Raw genomic sequence first — 18,769 nt, 5'->3', positions numbered from 1 at the left:
ATCCAAGTGTAATTTTATTCGATCAGTTTTCTTAAGATTTAATGAGTTAAATCCATTTTATTGTTTATCCAGCAGTAACTAAAAGTCTCATGTTAACAAATCCCACCACTGACACGCCTTCAGCGCTGAGCTGACTTTCAGCTGCAGAACCAGAATCAACAGAAATAGAAACAACTTCCAGAAGATTTCCTGTTTTTCTGGTTTGGATGAAGCAGAGCAGCAGAGCGAGGAGCCACCATGAGCCAAAGTAGCAGCGATTACATGCAGCCCTACACTGAGAAAGACAACCTGCTCCATGATGGCAGAAACATGCAGACAAAGCCTCACTGATGAAGAGTCCAGTTGGTTCAGGTACTGGTTCCATCAGAACAGAACCTGGATCAGCAGAATAACCCTGAACACATTTAAACAGCAGCAGTTTGTTCACACTGGAGTCATGAGAAGGTTCATGTGTTCAAGGTGAGGCAGGATTCATCATCAGCTGATCCACAGATCTGCACACTAAACCAAAGGAGAAACTTTAAAACATTAATACTGATAGAAAAAGAAAAGTTAAATTATAATATATTCTGAAATCTCCACCTCAACCATTTATCAGTGATCAGGAGGATTAAATCCAAAGCTTCTGTGAGCAGAACTGTTTTCAGTCCTGATTTAAAGGAACCAACAGGTTTTGAACATCTCAGGTTTTCAGTTTGATTCAGATCAGAGGATGTTAGAAACTAAATACTGCCTCACCTGGTTTGGTTCTGGTTCTGGAAACACTCAGTCAGCAGGTCTCTGAGGACCTGAAGGGTCCACAAGGTTCCTACCAGCAGCTCTGAGACCATCTAGAGCTTCATGGACCAACAGCAGAACCTATAAATATATTCTATGACAAACAGGGAGCCAGTGCAGTGATGTCAGAACTGGTTCTGATCCATGTTCCTGGTTCTGGTCAGGACTCTGGCAGCAGCATTCTGGATGAGCTGCAGATGCCTGCTTGTTGTTTTTTCTCCAGAAACCAGTAAAGTTCTGACCTGCTGAGAATAAAGACAGGAAGCGGTTGTTCTGTTTCCTGTTTAGACAGGAAAACATTTGTTCTTTCAATCATTTCCGGTGATATTAAACTGATTTAGTAGCAGATTTTATGTTGCTGTCAAACTTTAAATCAGAGTCCAAACATACAGCCAGGTTCATTGGCTGCTCTGTGGTCCTTAGCCCCATTTGGTCTAGTTAAAAGAATAATATAATAAATAGTTAAGCACTGATCTCAGTCCTCACATCTCTGGGACCACAGGCAATGGTTTCTATCTTATCTGCATTAAGCTGCTGGAGATTCTGACCCGTCCACTCATTGACATTATGGACAACTGACTCAATGAGTGTAGTAGACCATAGTCATCTAGAGACATGAAGATAAGTAACGTATCATCAGCATAAAGGGAGGAGATGCTGTAGAACTTTATGTTTGAGCTCAGGCATCAGCTGTTGTGCCCTTGGGCAAAACACTTCACCCACCGACACCTGATATATGACAGCCTCACCCCAGGGCAGCTGTGGCTACAACCACAGCTCACCACCGTCAGGGTGGGAATGACTGTAGTGTGAAGCACTTTGGGATAGTGGTTAAAACGTTGTAAAAGTATAAAAATCCATAACTCCAGTGACAGTGGTAATAGAGTTACGGACTTCATCCTGTAACTGGTAGGTTGCCGGTTCGATCCCCAACCTTCTCAGTTGTTGTGTGTGTCAGTGGCATTGCCTGCTGGTGGTCAGAGGATCTGGAGGTGCTGATCAATGGAAGCCTCACCACTATCAGTCTGCCCCAGGGCAGCTGTGGCTACTAACATAGTTTACCCCTGTCAGGGAGTGAATGATCTATCGATATCATCAATAAAGAGTTGTACAAGCCATGTAAAATAAAACTTGTTTAAACGCTGTAATAATCCTGGAGGCTCAGGAGGAACCTGCATGTTCTCAGAGGTGGAGAAACGTGTCGTGATTTGAAGGTGGTGAGGACCCACGGTGCAGCAAAGGCAGCGCAAAAGGTAGGTAAGTGACTTTTATGATGGAACTTCAGGTAAGGTTACAAAAAGTTTCACTAGGGACAACTATGGTTAACAGAGGGTGACTATAAACTAAGGATCCAGCAAAGACTGAACAGAAACCAGGAACTTAAATATGCCATAATCAAACTGGACAAGAAACAGGTGTGAGATAATCAACAGAAATACAAGCAGCTGGAAGGCAAATAGAAGGGGTGGAACACACTAACTGAAAATATGCACAATCCAAGGAACTTAAACACTAATAAATAACCAAACACCTAAGAATGATGATAACATGGTGCTGGTCTCATTCAGGAGGGGTTGGTCAGCCTGTCAACAATAGGAAATAAAGTCCTTGGCATCATTAATGTTTTTATGGGTTAGGTCACTGGCCTCAGCGACCAGCAGAGCCGCCTTCCGCTTCGACAGCCGGTACACATCAGCTTCTTCTGGAGTCTCACAGGCCAATAAAGCCCCATAGGACTCCTTCTCCAGCTTGACAGCTTCCCTCACTGCTGGTGTCCACCAGCGTGTTCGAGGGTTGCTGCTGCGACATGCACCAACAACCAGAGCTCTGACTAGCCGCCTCAACAATAGAGGCGTGGAACATGGTCCATTCAGACCTTATTTCCTTTCCTCTGAAAACAACACGATGAGGTCTAACTCATACTGGATTACTACAGAGAGAAAAGGGAGTAGGCGCCCAGAACTAAGCAGTAAAATGACTGTTACTGCCCAGCTCACAGCTCACAGCTCTGGGAGGAGACTAGAGGAGTGTTTTATGCTAATATCAGAGAAATATAACTTCCTAACTCCAGAAACACGTCATGATGGATGAAATGTGTTTCACTTCATTTCTCTGCTCAGCTCTCTGTAGCCATGAAGATTTCTGCATCACTGATGAGGGAAACAACATTAAAAAACAGAACGAGGCAGAAAACCTGCACTCATGACCTCAGGTCCACTGGTGATGATGTCTGTGAATCAGAACATGTTAAAATGAGTTAAAGCTTTTCTGATAGAATGTCTATAAGTGGAGATAACAGCTCATCACGTCTGGGTCAGAAAAACATCAATGAGATAAGAGATGAATCTGGTTGTTAGGAGTTTATTAATCAGGAGAACATCCAGACTGATGTTCTAGGCTGGGCAGGAGAACGTCAGAGTTCCTCACAGAGATCCTGCAGGGAGCAGGTTGTCTACACAGTCTGTTGCCATGGTGATAAGACATACCTTCACTGTTCAACAACGGGGCAATTCAGACACGTCTGGTAAAAACACAGCGTTACACACTAGATTAGTGATGAATAACAAGTCAGTTTAAAGTTAAATTCTAAAGCAACAGAGAAAGAACTTTGCAGAAAGGCAAAGATAAAAAAAAATTATTGCACAATATTTGATAATACAGTAGATTCAGATAAAACTTAAATATTGAAGTTTAACAGAGGAAATAGAGCAGAGAAACCAGAGTTTCTCTGATCTTCAGGGTTAGCAGAGAGTTAAACTGAGTTTTTACAGAACCTGATTTCTGAGAAGCCCCGGGTTCTTCAGCAGAATCTGATAGAACCAGTTAGAAGAAGTCATACCTGCATTCCTCCTACTAACCCCTCCTACCTGTCATCACAGGTGAAGCTCCGCCTCCTTCCTGGTAGCAGCTCACCTGTGTCTCAGTCTGTTCAGATCTTCCTCTTCAGCCCTTTGGAGCGTTTGAACAAACTGTAAGTTTATTTTATTTATTTATTTAACCTTTATTTAAGTTTTCTTTGTTTCCTACAATGATTTTGTCTTGAAGAACTTTCCTGGTTGTTTCTGCTCTCTGATGTTTGGAGAACATGTTTACTACTGATTTCAGCTCAAAGTTTTATCTCTGCTGTTTGAAGACTAATCTACAGGAAAACTAATTAATGTGTCTGAATCTGAATTATTTATGGACTAGAATTGAAATTCATCACCACAGATTTCTCCCTGTGTGTCACTCAGTGTCTGGAGCTCACTGTTCACTAAGAGACGGTTAAACACAGAGAAACATTTCCCCTCTGTGGGAAAATAAAGGGAAATATTTGTTTATTTTAAGATTAATCTATAGGAAAAAATATTAATGTGTCTGAATATTATTTATTTATGTACTAGGTCAAAATATTCTAAATTAAATATATAATATTGTCTAGTTGTTTCCTGGTAAATAAGTCAAAAACATTTTTATCTCCTGGATCTAAACCGTCCTCTGTGGTTCTGCAGCTCCTTCAGTCTTTCCAGTCAAACTGGAATCACTTCATTCCTTCAACATCAGCATTTAGTTTCTCTTTGTTCTTAGACATTTTCTGATTGTTTACATTTGATTAAATTTCAGGGTGTTTTTCATGGTAATGACAGGAGTAATAACATTATAATCTTCTTCATTAATCTCCTCCCAGCAGCTGAGCTCTAACATGTGTCTCTGTGTGTGGATGTGAATTCAGCAGCATGGATCAGCCTGAGGACAGAGAGGAGGGAGTCCCTCCCTCTAAAAGCACTCTGTGTGGGGAAGCTGAGAGCCAGAGCCACGCTCAGAGGTGAGATCAGCATCTCTAAGTGTCCAGGGCCCTTTTCACACAGCGTTCTCACTATATCAGGCCAGAAGAGACCAAGTGGTCCTGAAGCTGCTGCTGGTCCTCTTTGCTTCAGTGGAAACAGTCAGAACCAGCAGCCCAGGAGAGATTAGCCAGAGTTCTGACTAAACAGGTTCAGGGACCACAGGTAGAAACCTGTCCTGAATGAAGCTCCATCAGAACCTCCTTGATGGTCCGAGTGAAAAGGACTCAGGATTCTCCTCCATGTCAGAGCTCAACACTAACATCACCAAACTGTCCTCTCAGTCATTTCTAACCATCAGGATTGTCTCAGAAACAGCTATTTCTGCTCTTTAGACCAGGCTGGACATTATTCAGGAGGATCAATGATCAGGAACATGGTGGAAGATTGGATCGGTTCTGATGGAACCAGTTAGAACATCAAGTTAATGATCTGTCTGCTTCTGTTGTGTTTCACTGCTCTTGATGTTACAATCAGTCATGTTATAAATTCTCTTTAAAGTAAAACTCAACAGAAGGTGTTTTAATCTGAGTTTTTCTCTCAGGATCCATCATGAACCAGAACCAGAACCAGAACCCAGCTGTGTGTCCTTAAAGAGCAGCGACTCAAAGGATTGTCTCATTGACTTAAAATCTTCAGGACCTGCATCCTCAGAGAGGTGAGCTGAATCTAACTGCTGTAACTGTAGAAACTGAGTCAGTCTGAAATGTTTCTATGTTCCTGACATCTGGGCCTGTTTCTCCTCATATAATATCTGATAAAATATAATTATTGGTCACCAAAGCTCCAGTTCCTGCAGCTCCTATCAGTCAGTAACCACTCAGGTTCCCCGCTTGGAGTGTTTCAGGAGCAGTTTTTGTTTCAGAGCCAGCGTTGGTTCCTCCGGCTCTGCTGGAGAGCAGGGTCACACCAATTGGACTAGAGAGACGTTTAGAGTGAACTCACCTCTTTTCAGTGATTGGAGGAGAGGAGAGGACAAATGGAAGGTTTTCTCTGAGGAAGTACAGAAAAACTGAAGAGTGATGACATTAATATTAAGGACCTCTATGAACAGAGAGGGTCAAACAGAAATAAAACTTTATTATTTACAAACCATGAACCACGCCTGAATGGAAAAAAAAGGACTCTCCAGCTTTCTATAACCAGACTGTATCAGATCTGTGGATTTATCAAGGCTTTCTCTCGTTTTAACAGTGAAAGCTGTTAAGTTTTGTCTCTGAAGTCTCCATCCATCCACCTCATGCGTTACAAGGCAGCAGTTGTCTGACTTTCAGACAGAGAACAGCCGGGGTAACCAAGTTATATTGGTTCTATTGTCATGGGGAGCATTAACTTTAGAACAGACTTGATGCTGTCAAGTTATATTTCTCTACATATTAATTACATAAATAACATTAAGGAACATGTTCTGATGGAGAAAATGAAGTTAAACTGGATTGTTGGTGCCACAACATTTAATTAAAGATCTTTAAACCCTAAAACAGCTCCTTCTAGAGTCACAGTCAGTATCCAGCACTTATAGATGTCTGTCTTTTAAAGGAGAAGTCCGGTCAACAAGGAAAAATCAGGGGACCATTAGCTATAACTAAAACTAATACGTTCGTGGTTATTTAATGAACTTATCTTTAATCAATAAGAAAATAAAAACATAAATTGTCGTCTGGATCCCTGTGTATGGAGGCCGCGACATTTTGATCTATTTTCCTGAGAGATCCATTAACCATCATTCATGCAGCAACACTGACCCCTACTGGTGAATTATTGCCACCATTAGTAAACATTTTCTGCTGATGAATAACAGGAAGCAACATACGTATTTAACCACAATCACCTCGTTGTTGTTCCTTTGGAGTAGTGGTCTGGTGGATAGAGAGCCGGGCATCTGTGTCTTGAAAAAGCTCCAATAGTTGACAGTTGGAAACTCTGAGTCCTTGAGCAACACCCTTAACCACAGATTTCTCCCTGTGTGTCACTCAGTGTCAGGAGCTCACTGTTCTCTAAGAGACAGTTAAACACAGAGACACATTCCCCCTCTGTGGGACTATAAAGGGAAATAGTTATTTATCTGAAGACTAATCTACTGGAGAAATAATTACATTTTCTCAATCGGAATTAATTAAGTACTTGAATCAAAAATCCTACTTTCTGGTTGTTTCCTGGTAAATAAGTCTAAAACATTTTTATCTCCTGGATCTAAACCGTCGTCTGTGGTTCTGCAGCTCCTTCAGTCTTTCTAGTCAGACTGGTTTTAGAGGGAGGGACTCCCTCCTCTCTGTCCTCAGGCTGATCCATGCTGCTGAATTCACATCCACAGACAGAGACACATGTTAGAGACCAGCTGCTGGGAGGAGTTAAATAAAGATGATTATAATGTTATTTATCCTTTCATTACCATGAAAAACAGCCTGAAATGTAATCAAATGTAAATTCTGGAGACAGATAAAATGTCTGAGAACAAACAGAAACTAAAGGATGAGGTTGAAGGATTGTCTCAGAAACAGCTCTTTCTGCTCTTTAGACCAGGCTGGACATTATTCAGGAGGATCAATGATCAGGAACATGGTGGAGGATTGGATCGGTTCTGATGGAACCAGTTAGAACATCAAGTTAATGATCTGTCTGCTTCTGTTGGGTCTCACTGCTCTTGATGTTACAATCAGTCATGTTAGAAATTCTCTTTAAAGCAAAACTCTACAGAAGGTGTTTTAATCTGAGTTTTTCTCTCAGGATCCATCATAAAACTGAACCACAACAAAAACCAGTACCCAGCTGTGTGTCCTTTAAGAGCGACGACTCAAGGGATATGATCATTGACTTCAAATCTCCTGGACCTCCATCCTCAGAGAGGTGAGCTGAATCTAACTGCTGTAACTGTAGAAACTGAGTCAGTCTGAAATGTTTCTATGTTCCTGACATCTGGGCCTGTTTCTCCTCATATAATATCTGATTAAATATAATTATTGGTCACCAAAGCTCCAGTTCCTGCAGCTCCTATCAGTCATGAACCTCTCAGGTTCCCCTCTTGGAGAGTTTCAGGATCAGATTGTTATTTTCAGAGGCAGCGTGGGTTCCTCCGGCTCTGCTGGAGAGCAGGGTCACACCGAGAGGACTAGAGAGAAGTTTAGAGTGAACTCACCTCTTTTCAGTGATTGGAGGAGGGGGGGGGGGGGGGGGGGTAACCAAGTTATATTGGTTCTATTGTCATGGGGAGCATTAACTTTAGAACAGACTTGATGCTGTCAGGTTATATTTCTCTACATATTAATTACATAAATAACATTAAGGAACATGTTCTGATGGAGAAAATGAAGTTAAACTGGACTGTTGGTGCCACAACATTTAATTAAAGACCTTTAAACCCTAAAACAGCTCCTTTTAGATTCACAGTCACTATGCAGCACTCATACAGGTCTGTCTTTTAAACAGAGATCTCATCATTTTGATCTAGTTCCCTGAGAGCAACACTGACCCCTACTGGTGAATTATTGCCACCCTTAGTAAACAATAACTGCTGATGAATAACAGGAAGCAATATATTTAAGCTAGGGCTGTCAGCTTTAACGAGTTATTAACGCGTTAACTTTATCAGACCATAACGCCGACAATTTTTTTGATGCCCATTAATCGCGTGTCTAAACACACACACCGTTCCCTAATGTTTTTTCCCTGCAGCGATCTCCAGACTGTGTTTCTTTTTCCCTCTGTGCTTTCCGCAGTTCTAAGAATGCTAGAGACTGTAGCAAAACCAACCCACGCTCACTACTGCCAAGTCCGCTTTCATGCGACTTTGGACTTCCTTTTTCTAAATTCGTTTATAAATTTTGTGAGTGGCGGGTTGTGTTTTCTTTGCATTTGTTTCTGATAGTGAAATTGCATATTTCAATATATGTGGTGGAGTGGTGGCCTAGTGGTTAGAGCAGCGCGCTTGCACTCAGAGAAGGATGCAAGTACTCGGTTCAATCCCCACTGCCAGCACTCTGGGTCCCTGAGCAAGACCCTTAACCCCAGATTGCTCCCCAGGCGCCGCACATGGCAGCCCACTGCTCCCCAAGGAGATGGGTTAAGATGCAGAAGTGAAATTCTCCATTGTAAGATCAATAAAGTTCAATTATGAATATTATTATTATTATTATTATTATTATTATTATTATTATTATTATTATTATTATATTTGGCTGTAAAATATGTGACGATAAGCAGGAATTATAGAGACCTGCTTGCACTAAAGATACTTTGAGTATAACCAGCTGAAATATCCCATAGGTAGTAAAGGCAGACAGAGCAACACTGCCTGTATTTTCTGCAGTTTACGGCTGCAATAACCGGTGATAACTGCTGAAAGTAGATTACGTGGTGCAGATCAGAGATTGGTTCTGGAGATGAGTTTTTACACGCTGATAACGTTGCAGAAACCCAAACCCTAAACCATACTTTAATGTTTATAAATTTGTTGTCTCTGTATTTGACAAACTAAGGCTGAATCACATTGCCGAATTTGTGCTAAACAGTTCTCTTTCAAGGGTATTAAGCTCCTGCCCAGTGGAAGCAAAGTGTAAGACTCTGGAATGACCTGGAAATTTAAAAACCTTTTTCCAGGCTTTCAAAAAACTGTATGAACGTAGCTATTTTATTAGTGCCATTTATTGCAATATTTCATATTAAAATGCCCAAACACTTTCAGAAATAAAAGTATAAAATATGCAATAAATTTGCGATTAATTTTGAGTCAACCATTGACATTATGCGATTAATCGCATTTACAATATTTATAGTTTGACAGCCCTAATTTAACCACAATTAGCTCGCTGTTGTTCCGTGGGAGTGGTAGTCTGGTGGTTAGAGAGTCGGACATCTGTGTCTTGGAGAATCCCCAAAAGTTGGCAGTTGAAAACTCCCTAAGTTCCCTAAGAGACGGTTAAACACAGAGACACATTTCCCCTCTGTGAGGCTATTCAATTCAATTTTATTGATATAGCGCCAATTCATGAAACATGTCATCTCAAGGCACTTTACAAAGTCAAATTCAATCATATTATACAGATTGGTCAAAAATGTCCTATATAAGGGAACCAGTTGATTGCTTCAAAGTCCTGACAAGCAGCATTCACTCCTGGGGAACCGTAGAGCTACAGGGAGAGTCGTCTAAATTGTACATGGCTTTGCAGCAATCCCTCATACTGAGCAAGCATGAAGCGACAGTGGGAAGAAAAACTCCCCATTAACGGAAAGGAAAACCTCTGGCAGAACCAGAACCAGGCTCAGTATGAACGGTCATCTGCCTTGACCGACTGGGGTTACAGAAGACAGAACAGACACAACAAGAGAGACAAAAAAGCACAGAAGCACACATTGATCTAGTAATCTGTTCTACATTAGATGGTAGTAGCGGGTGAGCCGTCTTCTCTGGATGATGTCACAGTTAACAGAACGCCAGACCAGGTGTACCTACTATGAAGAAAAAGAGAGAGAACAGAAAGTTAAATCAGAAATGACAACACACAATGCATAATTGAAGAACAGTAGAACTCTATAGAGTAAGAAAATTAGATCCTGATGTCCTCCAGTAGCCTAGCAGTAAAACTATAAAGGTAGCTCAGAGTAACATGAGCCACTCTAGTTATAAGCTTTGTCAAAAAGGAAAGTTTTAAGATTAGTCTTAAAAGTAGACAGGGTGTCTGCCTCACGGACCAAAACTGGGAGTTGGTTCCACAGGAGAGGAGCCTGATAGCTAAAGGATCTGCCTCCCATTCTACTTTTAGAGACTCTAGGAACCACAAGCAGACCTGCAGTCTGAGAGCGAAGTGCTCTGTTAGGAACATACGGGGTAATCAGAGCTCTGATATATGATGGAGCTTGATTATTAGGGGCTTTATACGTTAGAAGAAGAATTTTAAATTCTATTCTTGATTTAACAGGAAGCCAATGAAGGGAAGCTAAAATTGGAGAAATATGATCCCTCTTGTTGATTTTCATCAGAACTCTTGCTGCAGCATTTTGGATCAGCTGAAGACTTTGAACTGCATTTTGTGGACTTCCTGATAGTAAAGAATTACAATAGTCCAGCCTTGAAGTAACAAATGCATGGACTAGTTTTTCAGCATCACCCCGGGACATAATGTTTCTAATTTTGGCGATATTCCTGAGGTGAAAAAAGGAAACTCTGGAAACCTGTTTAATATGGGATTTAAATGACATGTCTTGGTCGAAAACAACACCAAGATTTTTAACTTTATTACCAGACGCCAAGTTAATGCCATCCAGATTAAGTGATTGGTTAAGAAGTTTATTTTTTGAGGACTCTGGTCCAAAGATTACAACTTCTGTCTTGTCAGAATTTAAATGCAGAAAATTTTAAGTCATCCAGCTTTTGATGTCATCAAGACATGACTGCAGTCGAAGTAACTGATTGGATTCATCAGGATTTATGGATAAATATAGCTGAGTGTTATCAGCATAACAGTGCAAATTAATCCCATGTTGCCTGATAATTTTGCCAATCGGAAGCATATATATAGTAAATAGAATTGGTCCAAGGACTGAACCCTGTTCTACTCCACACGTGACCCTAGAGTTTGAGGAAGATTTATTATTAACATGGACAAACTGGAATCTGACAGATAAGACTTAAACCAGCCTAATGCTTTCCCCTTAATCCCTACAGTATGCTCAAGTCTTTGTAGGAGAATATTGTGATCAACTGTATCAAATGCAGCACAGAGATCTAACAGGACAAGAATAGACACAAGTCCATTATCTGAGGCCATGAGAATATCTTTAGTGACCTTCACCAGAGCTGTTTCAGTACTATGATGAGCTCTGAAGCCTGACTGAAACTCCTCAAGTAGGTCATTACTTTGTAAATGTCCACAAAGTTGATTAGGAACTACTTTCTCAAGAATTTTAGATAAGAAAAGAAGATTAGACATAGGTCTGTAATTTACTAACTCATCTTGATCAAGAGATGGTTTCGTAAGTAAAGGTTTAATAACAGCTACTTTAAAAACCTGTGATACATATCCATTTACTAAGGATAGATTAATCATGTCTAAAATAGGGCCACTGATCAAAGGGAATATGTCCTTAAACAACTTGGTTGGGATTGGGTCTAACATACAGGTAGAAGGTTTAGATGAGGCTAAATTTTTAGATAGCTCAGAAAGCTCTACTGCTTCTAAACAGTTCAGACACTGCGCAGGTTCTAAAGATTCCTCCAACGCTGCCTCACTTACTGAAGACGAGGTAATCATGTTTGGGAAGATGCCAATTATTTTATTTTTAATGGAATCAATTTTATTTATGAAGAATCACATAAAATCATTACTGCTAAGGGAATGGATGGATCAACAGAGGTATGACTCTGTGTAAGTTTGGCAACTGTACTAAAGAGAAATCTAGGTTTTAAAAGTTTTAAAAATCCTATTTTCTGGTTGTTTCCTGGTAAATAAGTCTAAAACATTTTTATCTCCTGGGTCTAAACCGTCTCCTGTGGTTATGAAGCTCCTTCAGTCTTCCCAGTCAAACTAGAATCACTTCATTCCTTCCATAGTCGCTACCCAGCAATCAAACACACCCTTTTTCTACACACGTCTCATCATTTTTGATCTATTTCCTTGAGAGATCCATTAACCATGTAGCGACACTGACCCCTATTGGCAGGGCTGTGCAGAGACAGCTAAAGGGGCAGGTGCTGACAGTAATAAAGGGCACATTTGCCTGGATTCTAGGGCCAAATGTTATCAGAAATCTCACAAAACATCTAGAGTTTAAAGTGCTATGATGCATTACAAAATAGTAAACATAGACATACATTTAAACCAGGGAAAACGATAGAAAACAACACCCTGCCTTTTTTAAAATGTTATTACAATAAAAAATTCACTATGCAGGACTAAATGAAATTTATCAAGGATGATGTGTTTTTTTTTATATTATTATTAAATATTATATATTAAATTCAGTTTATTTACCTTTTAATTAAAACAACTTTCTTTTTTTTCATTTACGAGGCACTCTGTGCACCCTTAGCCTCCATTTGTGAGACGGCAGGCCCCGTTTCAGAAAGCTGGGTTAGAGGACATCCAGAGTAATTTTACATCAGCAGAGAAAATGCAATGATCAAGCCCTGATGTTTTGGGCCATGCTTCACTCCTGTAGGTGTAGCTATCTGCTGGTAGGAGCAGCTGTGTGTCTTTTGTTGTCCTGTGATGGACTGGTGACCTGTCCAGGGTGGACTCGCCTCTCTTACCCAATGACCTGTAGAGATAGTCATTACCCCCTTTAAATAAAAGGTTTATGCTGTTTGAGGAATAAACCTTTTGACTTTATCAGATGTTCCTGTTACATGTAAAACAACTGTTGGTGCAGATGCCTGGCTGAAAGTGGTCACTACCACTGATGCTTCATGAAGATTCTTTGAATAATGCTTTGACAATAAAATAATCCTAACAAGTTTTGAAGTTTGATTTAAGCCAGAAATGTCCTAAACATAATAAACTGGCTTTGAGTTTCCCCCCTTACAGTATTTTCTGTGTTTTTTACCAAGATTGATTTACTGGAAGTATAGGAAGTAGATCAAAAAACTACAAAAAGTAGAATAAAAAAAATACCAAGTACTTCAAAAAGTACCAATAAAAACACAAATTGAGGAACTGATTGATTGTATTTGGTCATTATAAACATAATCTACTACAATAATTTTGTTGCGGTAATTTCCTGGTGTTTTACCTGCTTCACATGGTTAAAAAAGTGAAACAGAATAAAAATAATGAGACAAATTTAATGAGACAACATGGTTGGGACGTGGAATGTCACCTCTCTGGTGGGGAAGGAGCCTGAGCTTGTGCGCGAGGTTGAGAGGTTCCGACTAGAGATAGTCGGACTCACCTCGACGCACCGCTCTGGCTCTGGAACCAGTCTCCTTGAGAGGGGCTGGACAATCTTCCACTCTGGAGTTGCCCCTGATGAGATGCGCCAAGCTGGGGTGGGCATACTTGTTGCCCCCCATCTCGGTGTCTGCACGTTGGGGTTTTCCCCGGTGAACGAGAGGGTGGCCTCCCTCTGCATTCGTGTGGGGGGACGGGTTCTGACTGTTGTTTGCGCTTATGCGCCAAACAGCAGTTCGAATTACCCACCCTTTTTGGAGTCCTTGGAAGGGGTACTGGAGAGTGCCCCTCCTGGGGACTCCCTCGTTTCGCTGGGGGACTTCAACGCTCACGTGGGCAATGACAGTGGGACCTGGAGGGGCGTGGTTGGGAGGAATGGCCCACCTGATCTAAACTCGAGTGGTGCTTTGTTGTTGGACTTCTGTGCTCGTCATGGATTGTCCATCACAAACACCATGTTCAAGCATAAGGGTGTCTGTATGTGTTCTTGGCACCAGGACACCCTAGGTCGCAGTTCAATGATCGACTTTGTTGTCATTTCATCTGACCTGCGGCCAGATGTCTTGGAAACTCGAGTGAAGAGAGGGGCGGAGCTCTCCACCGACCACTGCCTGGTGGTGAGTTGGCTCCGAAGGCGGGGGAGGAAGCCGGTCCGACCGGGCAGGCCCAAACGTACTGTGAGGGTTTGCTGGGAACGTCACAGTCCCCTGTGAGACGGAGCTTTAACTCCCACCTACGGGAGAACTTTAAACACGTCCCGAGGGAGGCGGGGGACATTGAGTCTGAATGGACCATGTTCCGCGCCTCTATTGTTGAGGCAGATAGTCGGAGCTGTGGCCGCAAGGTTGTTGGTGCAGGTCGCGGCGGCAACCCTCGAACCCGCTGGTGGACACCAGCGGTGAGGGAAGCCGTCAAGCTGAAGAAGGAGTCCTACCGGGCTTTTTTGGCCTGTGGGACTCCGGAAGCAGCTGATGTGTACCGGCAGTCGAAGCGGCAGGCGGCTCGGCTGGTCGCCGAGGCAAAAACTCGGGCGTGGGAAGAGTTCGGAGAGGCCATGGAGAAAGACTTCTGTACGGCTTCGAAGCGATTCTGGTCCACTATCCGGCGTCTCAGGAGGGGGAAGCAGTGCAGTACCAACACTGTTTACAGTGGGGGTGGTGTGCTGCTGACCTCGACTCGGGACGTCGTGTTTCGGTGGGCGGAATACTTCGAAGACCTCCTTAATCCCACCAACACGTCTTCCATTGTGGAAGCAGAGCCTGAGGACTCTGGGTCGGGATCTCCCATCTCTGGTGCTGAGGTTGCTGAGGTTGTTAAAAAGCTCCTCGGTGGCAAGGCCCCGGGGGTGGATGAGATTCGCCCTGAGTACCTTAAGGCTCTGGATGTTGTGGGTCTGTGTTGGTTACCGCGGCTCTGCAGCATTGCGTGGACATCGGGGACAGTTCCCCTGGATTGGCAGACTGGGGTGGTGGTTCCCCTATTTAAAAAGAGGGACCGGAGGGTGTGTTCCAACTACAGAGGAATCACACTCTTAAGCCTGCCTGGTAAGGTCTATTCAGGGGTTCTGGAAAGGAGGGTCCGTCGGATAGTCGAATCTCGGATTCAAGAAGATCAGTGTGGTTTTCGTCCTGGCCGTGGAACACTGGACCAGCTCTATACCCTCATCAGGATTCTGGAGGGTGCATGGGAATTTGCCCAACCAGTCTACATGTGCTTTGTGGATCTGGAGAAGGCATTCAACCGTGTCCCCCGAGGGATCCTGTGGGGGGTACTCCGGGAGTATGGAGTACCGGGCCTTTTAATAAGGGCTGTCAGGTCTCTGTACGACCGGTGCCAGAGTCTGGTCCGCATTGCCGGCAGTAAGTCGGACTCGTTTCCGGTGAGAGTTGGACTCCGCCAAGGTTGCCCTTTGTCACCGATTCTGTTCATAACTTTTATGGACAGCCAAGGTGTTGAGGGGATCCGTTTTGGTGGCCTTAGGATTGCGTCTCTGCTATTCGCGGATGACGTGGTCCTATTGGCTTCATCAGGGCGTGATCTACAGCTCTCACTGGAGCGGTTCGCAGTCGAGTGCGAAGCGGCCGGGATGAAAATCAGTGCCTCCAAATCCGAGACCATGGTCTTGAACCGGAAAAGGGTAGAGTGCCTTCTCCGGGTTGGGGAGGATGTGCTGCCCCTAGTGGAGGAGTTCAAGTATCTTGGGGTCTTGTTCACGAATGAGGGGAAGATGGAGCAGGAGATCGACAGGCGGATTGGTGCAGCGGATTGGTGCAGCGTCTGCTGCGAAGCGGGCGCTGTACCGGTCCGTTGTGGTGAAGAGAGAGCTGAGCCAAAAAACAAAGCTCTCGATTTACCGGTCGATCTACATTCCTACCCTCATCTATGGTCACGAGCTTTGGGTCGTGACCGAAAGAATGAGATCCCGGATACAAGCGGCTGAAATGAGTTTTCTCCGTAGTGTGTCTGGGCTCTCCCTTAGAGATAGGGTGAGGAGCTCAGTCATCCGGGGAGGACTCAGAGTAGAGCCGCTGCTCCTCCACATCCAGAGGAGCCAGTTGAGGTGGCTCGGGCATCTGGTCAGGATGCCCCCTGGACGCCTCCCTGGTGAGGTGTTCCGGGCACGTCCCACCGGGAGGAGACCCAGAGGAAGACCCAGGACACGCTGGAGGGACTATGTCTCCCGCCTACTGAAGCTGCTGCCCCCGTGACCCGACGGACGGAGACAATTTTACCACCACTAGAACCAGTAAACCTTCAGGACCACAGGGACTAAACTGGTTCACGGCTAAAGTTCAGACAATATTGAATTGACTTCTACCTGGTGTTTGTCTGTGGACAGAGAAAACATGAGCTGATTGTTCTGGTTCCTCCACAGAGTGAACCAGCAGAACTCTGAGGTTCCCAGAGGTCCGTCTGCCCGGCAGCATCAAACCCAGCTGGACTCCATATTTATGGTCTGTACATGTACAACAACTACTTTCCATCGGTTCTGTTCAGTCGTCTCCATGCTGGACTTTGTGGACCAGTGGACCATCAGTCTGTCCAACATGGTTCTGATGTTTGTATCCATGATCTCAGTCTGATCTGTCCTTCATAAATTATTCTTTTCCAGCTGCTGGAGGACAACATTGTCACTTTTGTGAAGAAGGAGCTGAAGAAGATCCAGAAGGTTCTGAGTCCAGATGACCCAGACTGCTCAGAGAGTCAGAGAGATGATGAGGAGGTGTTGGAAGGTGAGGATGAAGAGCAGAGGAGGAGCAGCAGAGAGGCATTGATGAAGATCACTCTGAACTTCCTGAGGAGGATGAAGCAGGAGGAGCTGGCTGACCGTCTGCAGAGCAGTAAGAGGATTTCTACAAAGATTTAACCTGATGGATAAATCCCACATTTACTGATGTCTGAAGAGATGGAATCCCATTTATTCACATCATCTTCAGAAGATCATTTGGTTTCCTTCCTCATTTCACTTTTTGTGTTAATTTAGAACATCTTACTGCAGTTTGTCAACCTAAACTTAAATCTGGTCTGAAGAAGAAGTTCCAGTGTGTGTTTGAGGGGATCGCTAAAGCAGGAAGTCCAACCCTTCTGAACCAGATCTACACAGAGCTCTACATCACAGAGGGAGGGACTGGAGAGGTCAATGATGAACATGAGGTCAGACAGATTGAAACAGCCTCCAGGAAACCACACAGACCAGAAACAACCATCAGACAAGGAGACATCTTTAAAGTCCCACCTGGAAGAGATCAACCAATCAGAACAGTGATGACAAAGGGAGTGGCTGGCATTGGGAAAACAGTCTTAACCCAGAAGTTCACTCTGGACTGGGCTGAAGACAAAGCCCACCAGAACATTCACTTCATATTTCCATTCACCTTCAGAGAGCTGAATGTGCTGAAAGAGAAGAAGTTCAGCTTGGTGGACCTTGTTCATCACTTCTTTACTGAAACCAAAGAAATCTGCAGCTTTGAACACTTCCAGGTTCTGTTCATCTTTGATGGTCTGGATGAGAGTCGACTTCCTCTGGACTTCCAGAACCAGGAGATCCTGACTGATGCTACAGAGTCCACCTCAGTGGATGTTCTGCTGACAAACCTCATCAGGGGAAAACTGCTTCCCTCTGCTCGCCTCTGGATAACCACACGACCTGCAGCAGCCAATCAGATCCCTCCTGAGTGTGTTGGCATGGTGACAGAGGTCAGAGGGTTCACTGACCCACAGAAGGAGGAGTACTTCAGGAAGAGATTCATAGACGAGGAGCAGGCCACCAGGATCATCTCCCACATGAAGACATCAAGAAGCCTCCACATCATGTGCCACATCCCAGTCTTCTGCTGGATCACTGCTACGGTTCTGGAGGACGTGTTGGAGACCAGAGAGGGAGGAGAGCTGCCCAGCACCCTGACCGACATGTACATCCACTTCCTGGTGGTTCAGACCAAAGTGAAGAAGGTCAAGTATGATGGAGGAGCTGAAACAGATCCACACTGGAGTCCAGAGAGCAGGAAGATGATTGAGTATCTGGGAAAACTGGCTTTTGATCAGCTGCAGAAAGGAAACCTGATCTTCTATGAATCAGACCTGACAGAGTGTGGCATCGATATCAGAGCAGCCTCAGTGTACTCAGGAGTGTTCACACAGATCTTTAGAGAGGAGAGAGGAGGGCTGTACCAGGACACAGTGTTCTGCTTTGTCCATCTGAGTGTTCAGGAATTTCTGGCTGCTCTTCATGTTCATCTGACCTTCATCACCTTTGGTCGCAACCTGATGGAAGAAACACAAACATCTAAGAAACCTAATCTGAAGTCTCTTCATCAGAGAGCTGTTGATCAGGCCTTACAGAGTCCAAATGGACACCTGGACTTGTTCCTCCGGTTCCTCCTGGGACTTTCACTGCAGACCAATCAGAAACTGCTACAAGGTCTACTGCCAAAGACAGGAAGTAGCTCACAGACAAACCAGGAAACAGTTCAGTACATCAAGAAGAAGATCAGTAAGAATGTGTCTGCAGAGAAAAGCATCAATCTGTTCCACTGTCTGAATGAACTGAAGGATCGTTCTCTAGTGGAGGAGATCCAACAGTCTCTGAGTTCAGGAAGTCTCTCTACAGATGAACTGTCTCCTGCTCAGTGGTCAGCTCTGGTCTTCATCTTAGTGTCATCAACAGAAGATCTGGATGTGTTTGACTTGAAGAAATACTCTGCTTCAGAGGAGGTTCTTCTGAGGCTGCTGCCAGTGGTTAAAGCCTCCAACAAAGCTCTGTAAGGACACAGATTGTTGCTGCTT

The 18,769-nt window shown here is 43.7% G+C and overlaps 1 protein-coding gene across 1 annotated transcript in view; it reads left to right on the top strand.

Moving 5' to 3' along the window:
- The first annotated feature begins 334 nt into the window (after positions 1-334).
- Positions 335-18,769, top strand: part of LOC118557017 (NACHT, LRR and PYD domains-containing protein 3-like) — a 62,847-nt gene continuing 44,412 nt past the window's right edge. The window contains exons 1-7 of the mRNA XM_036125882.1: positions 335-351; positions 3,657-3,748; positions 4,490-4,535; positions 7,387-7,448; positions 16,359-16,437; positions 16,596-16,824; positions 16,968-18,744. Coding sequence (XP_035981775.1) covers positions 4,494-4,535; positions 7,387-7,448; positions 16,359-16,437; positions 16,596-16,824; positions 16,968-18,744 — 2,189 coding nt within the window. The 5' untranslated portion in view covers positions 335-351; positions 3,657-3,748; positions 4,490-4,493. The remainder of the gene's footprint in view (positions 352-3,656; positions 3,749-4,489; positions 4,536-7,386; positions 7,449-16,358; positions 16,438-16,595; positions 16,825-16,967; positions 18,745-18,769) is intronic.

This window comes from Fundulus heteroclitus, chromosome 22, assembly GCF_011125445.2.
Source record: "Fundulus heteroclitus isolate FHET01 chromosome 22, MU-UCD_Fhet_4.1, whole genome shotgun sequence".
Taxonomy (NCBI): domain Eukaryota; kingdom Metazoa; phylum Chordata; class Actinopteri; order Cyprinodontiformes; family Fundulidae; genus Fundulus; species Fundulus heteroclitus.
Note: the sequence above shows the minus strand (reverse complement) of the source record. Positions and strands in the feature narration are given on the sequence as shown.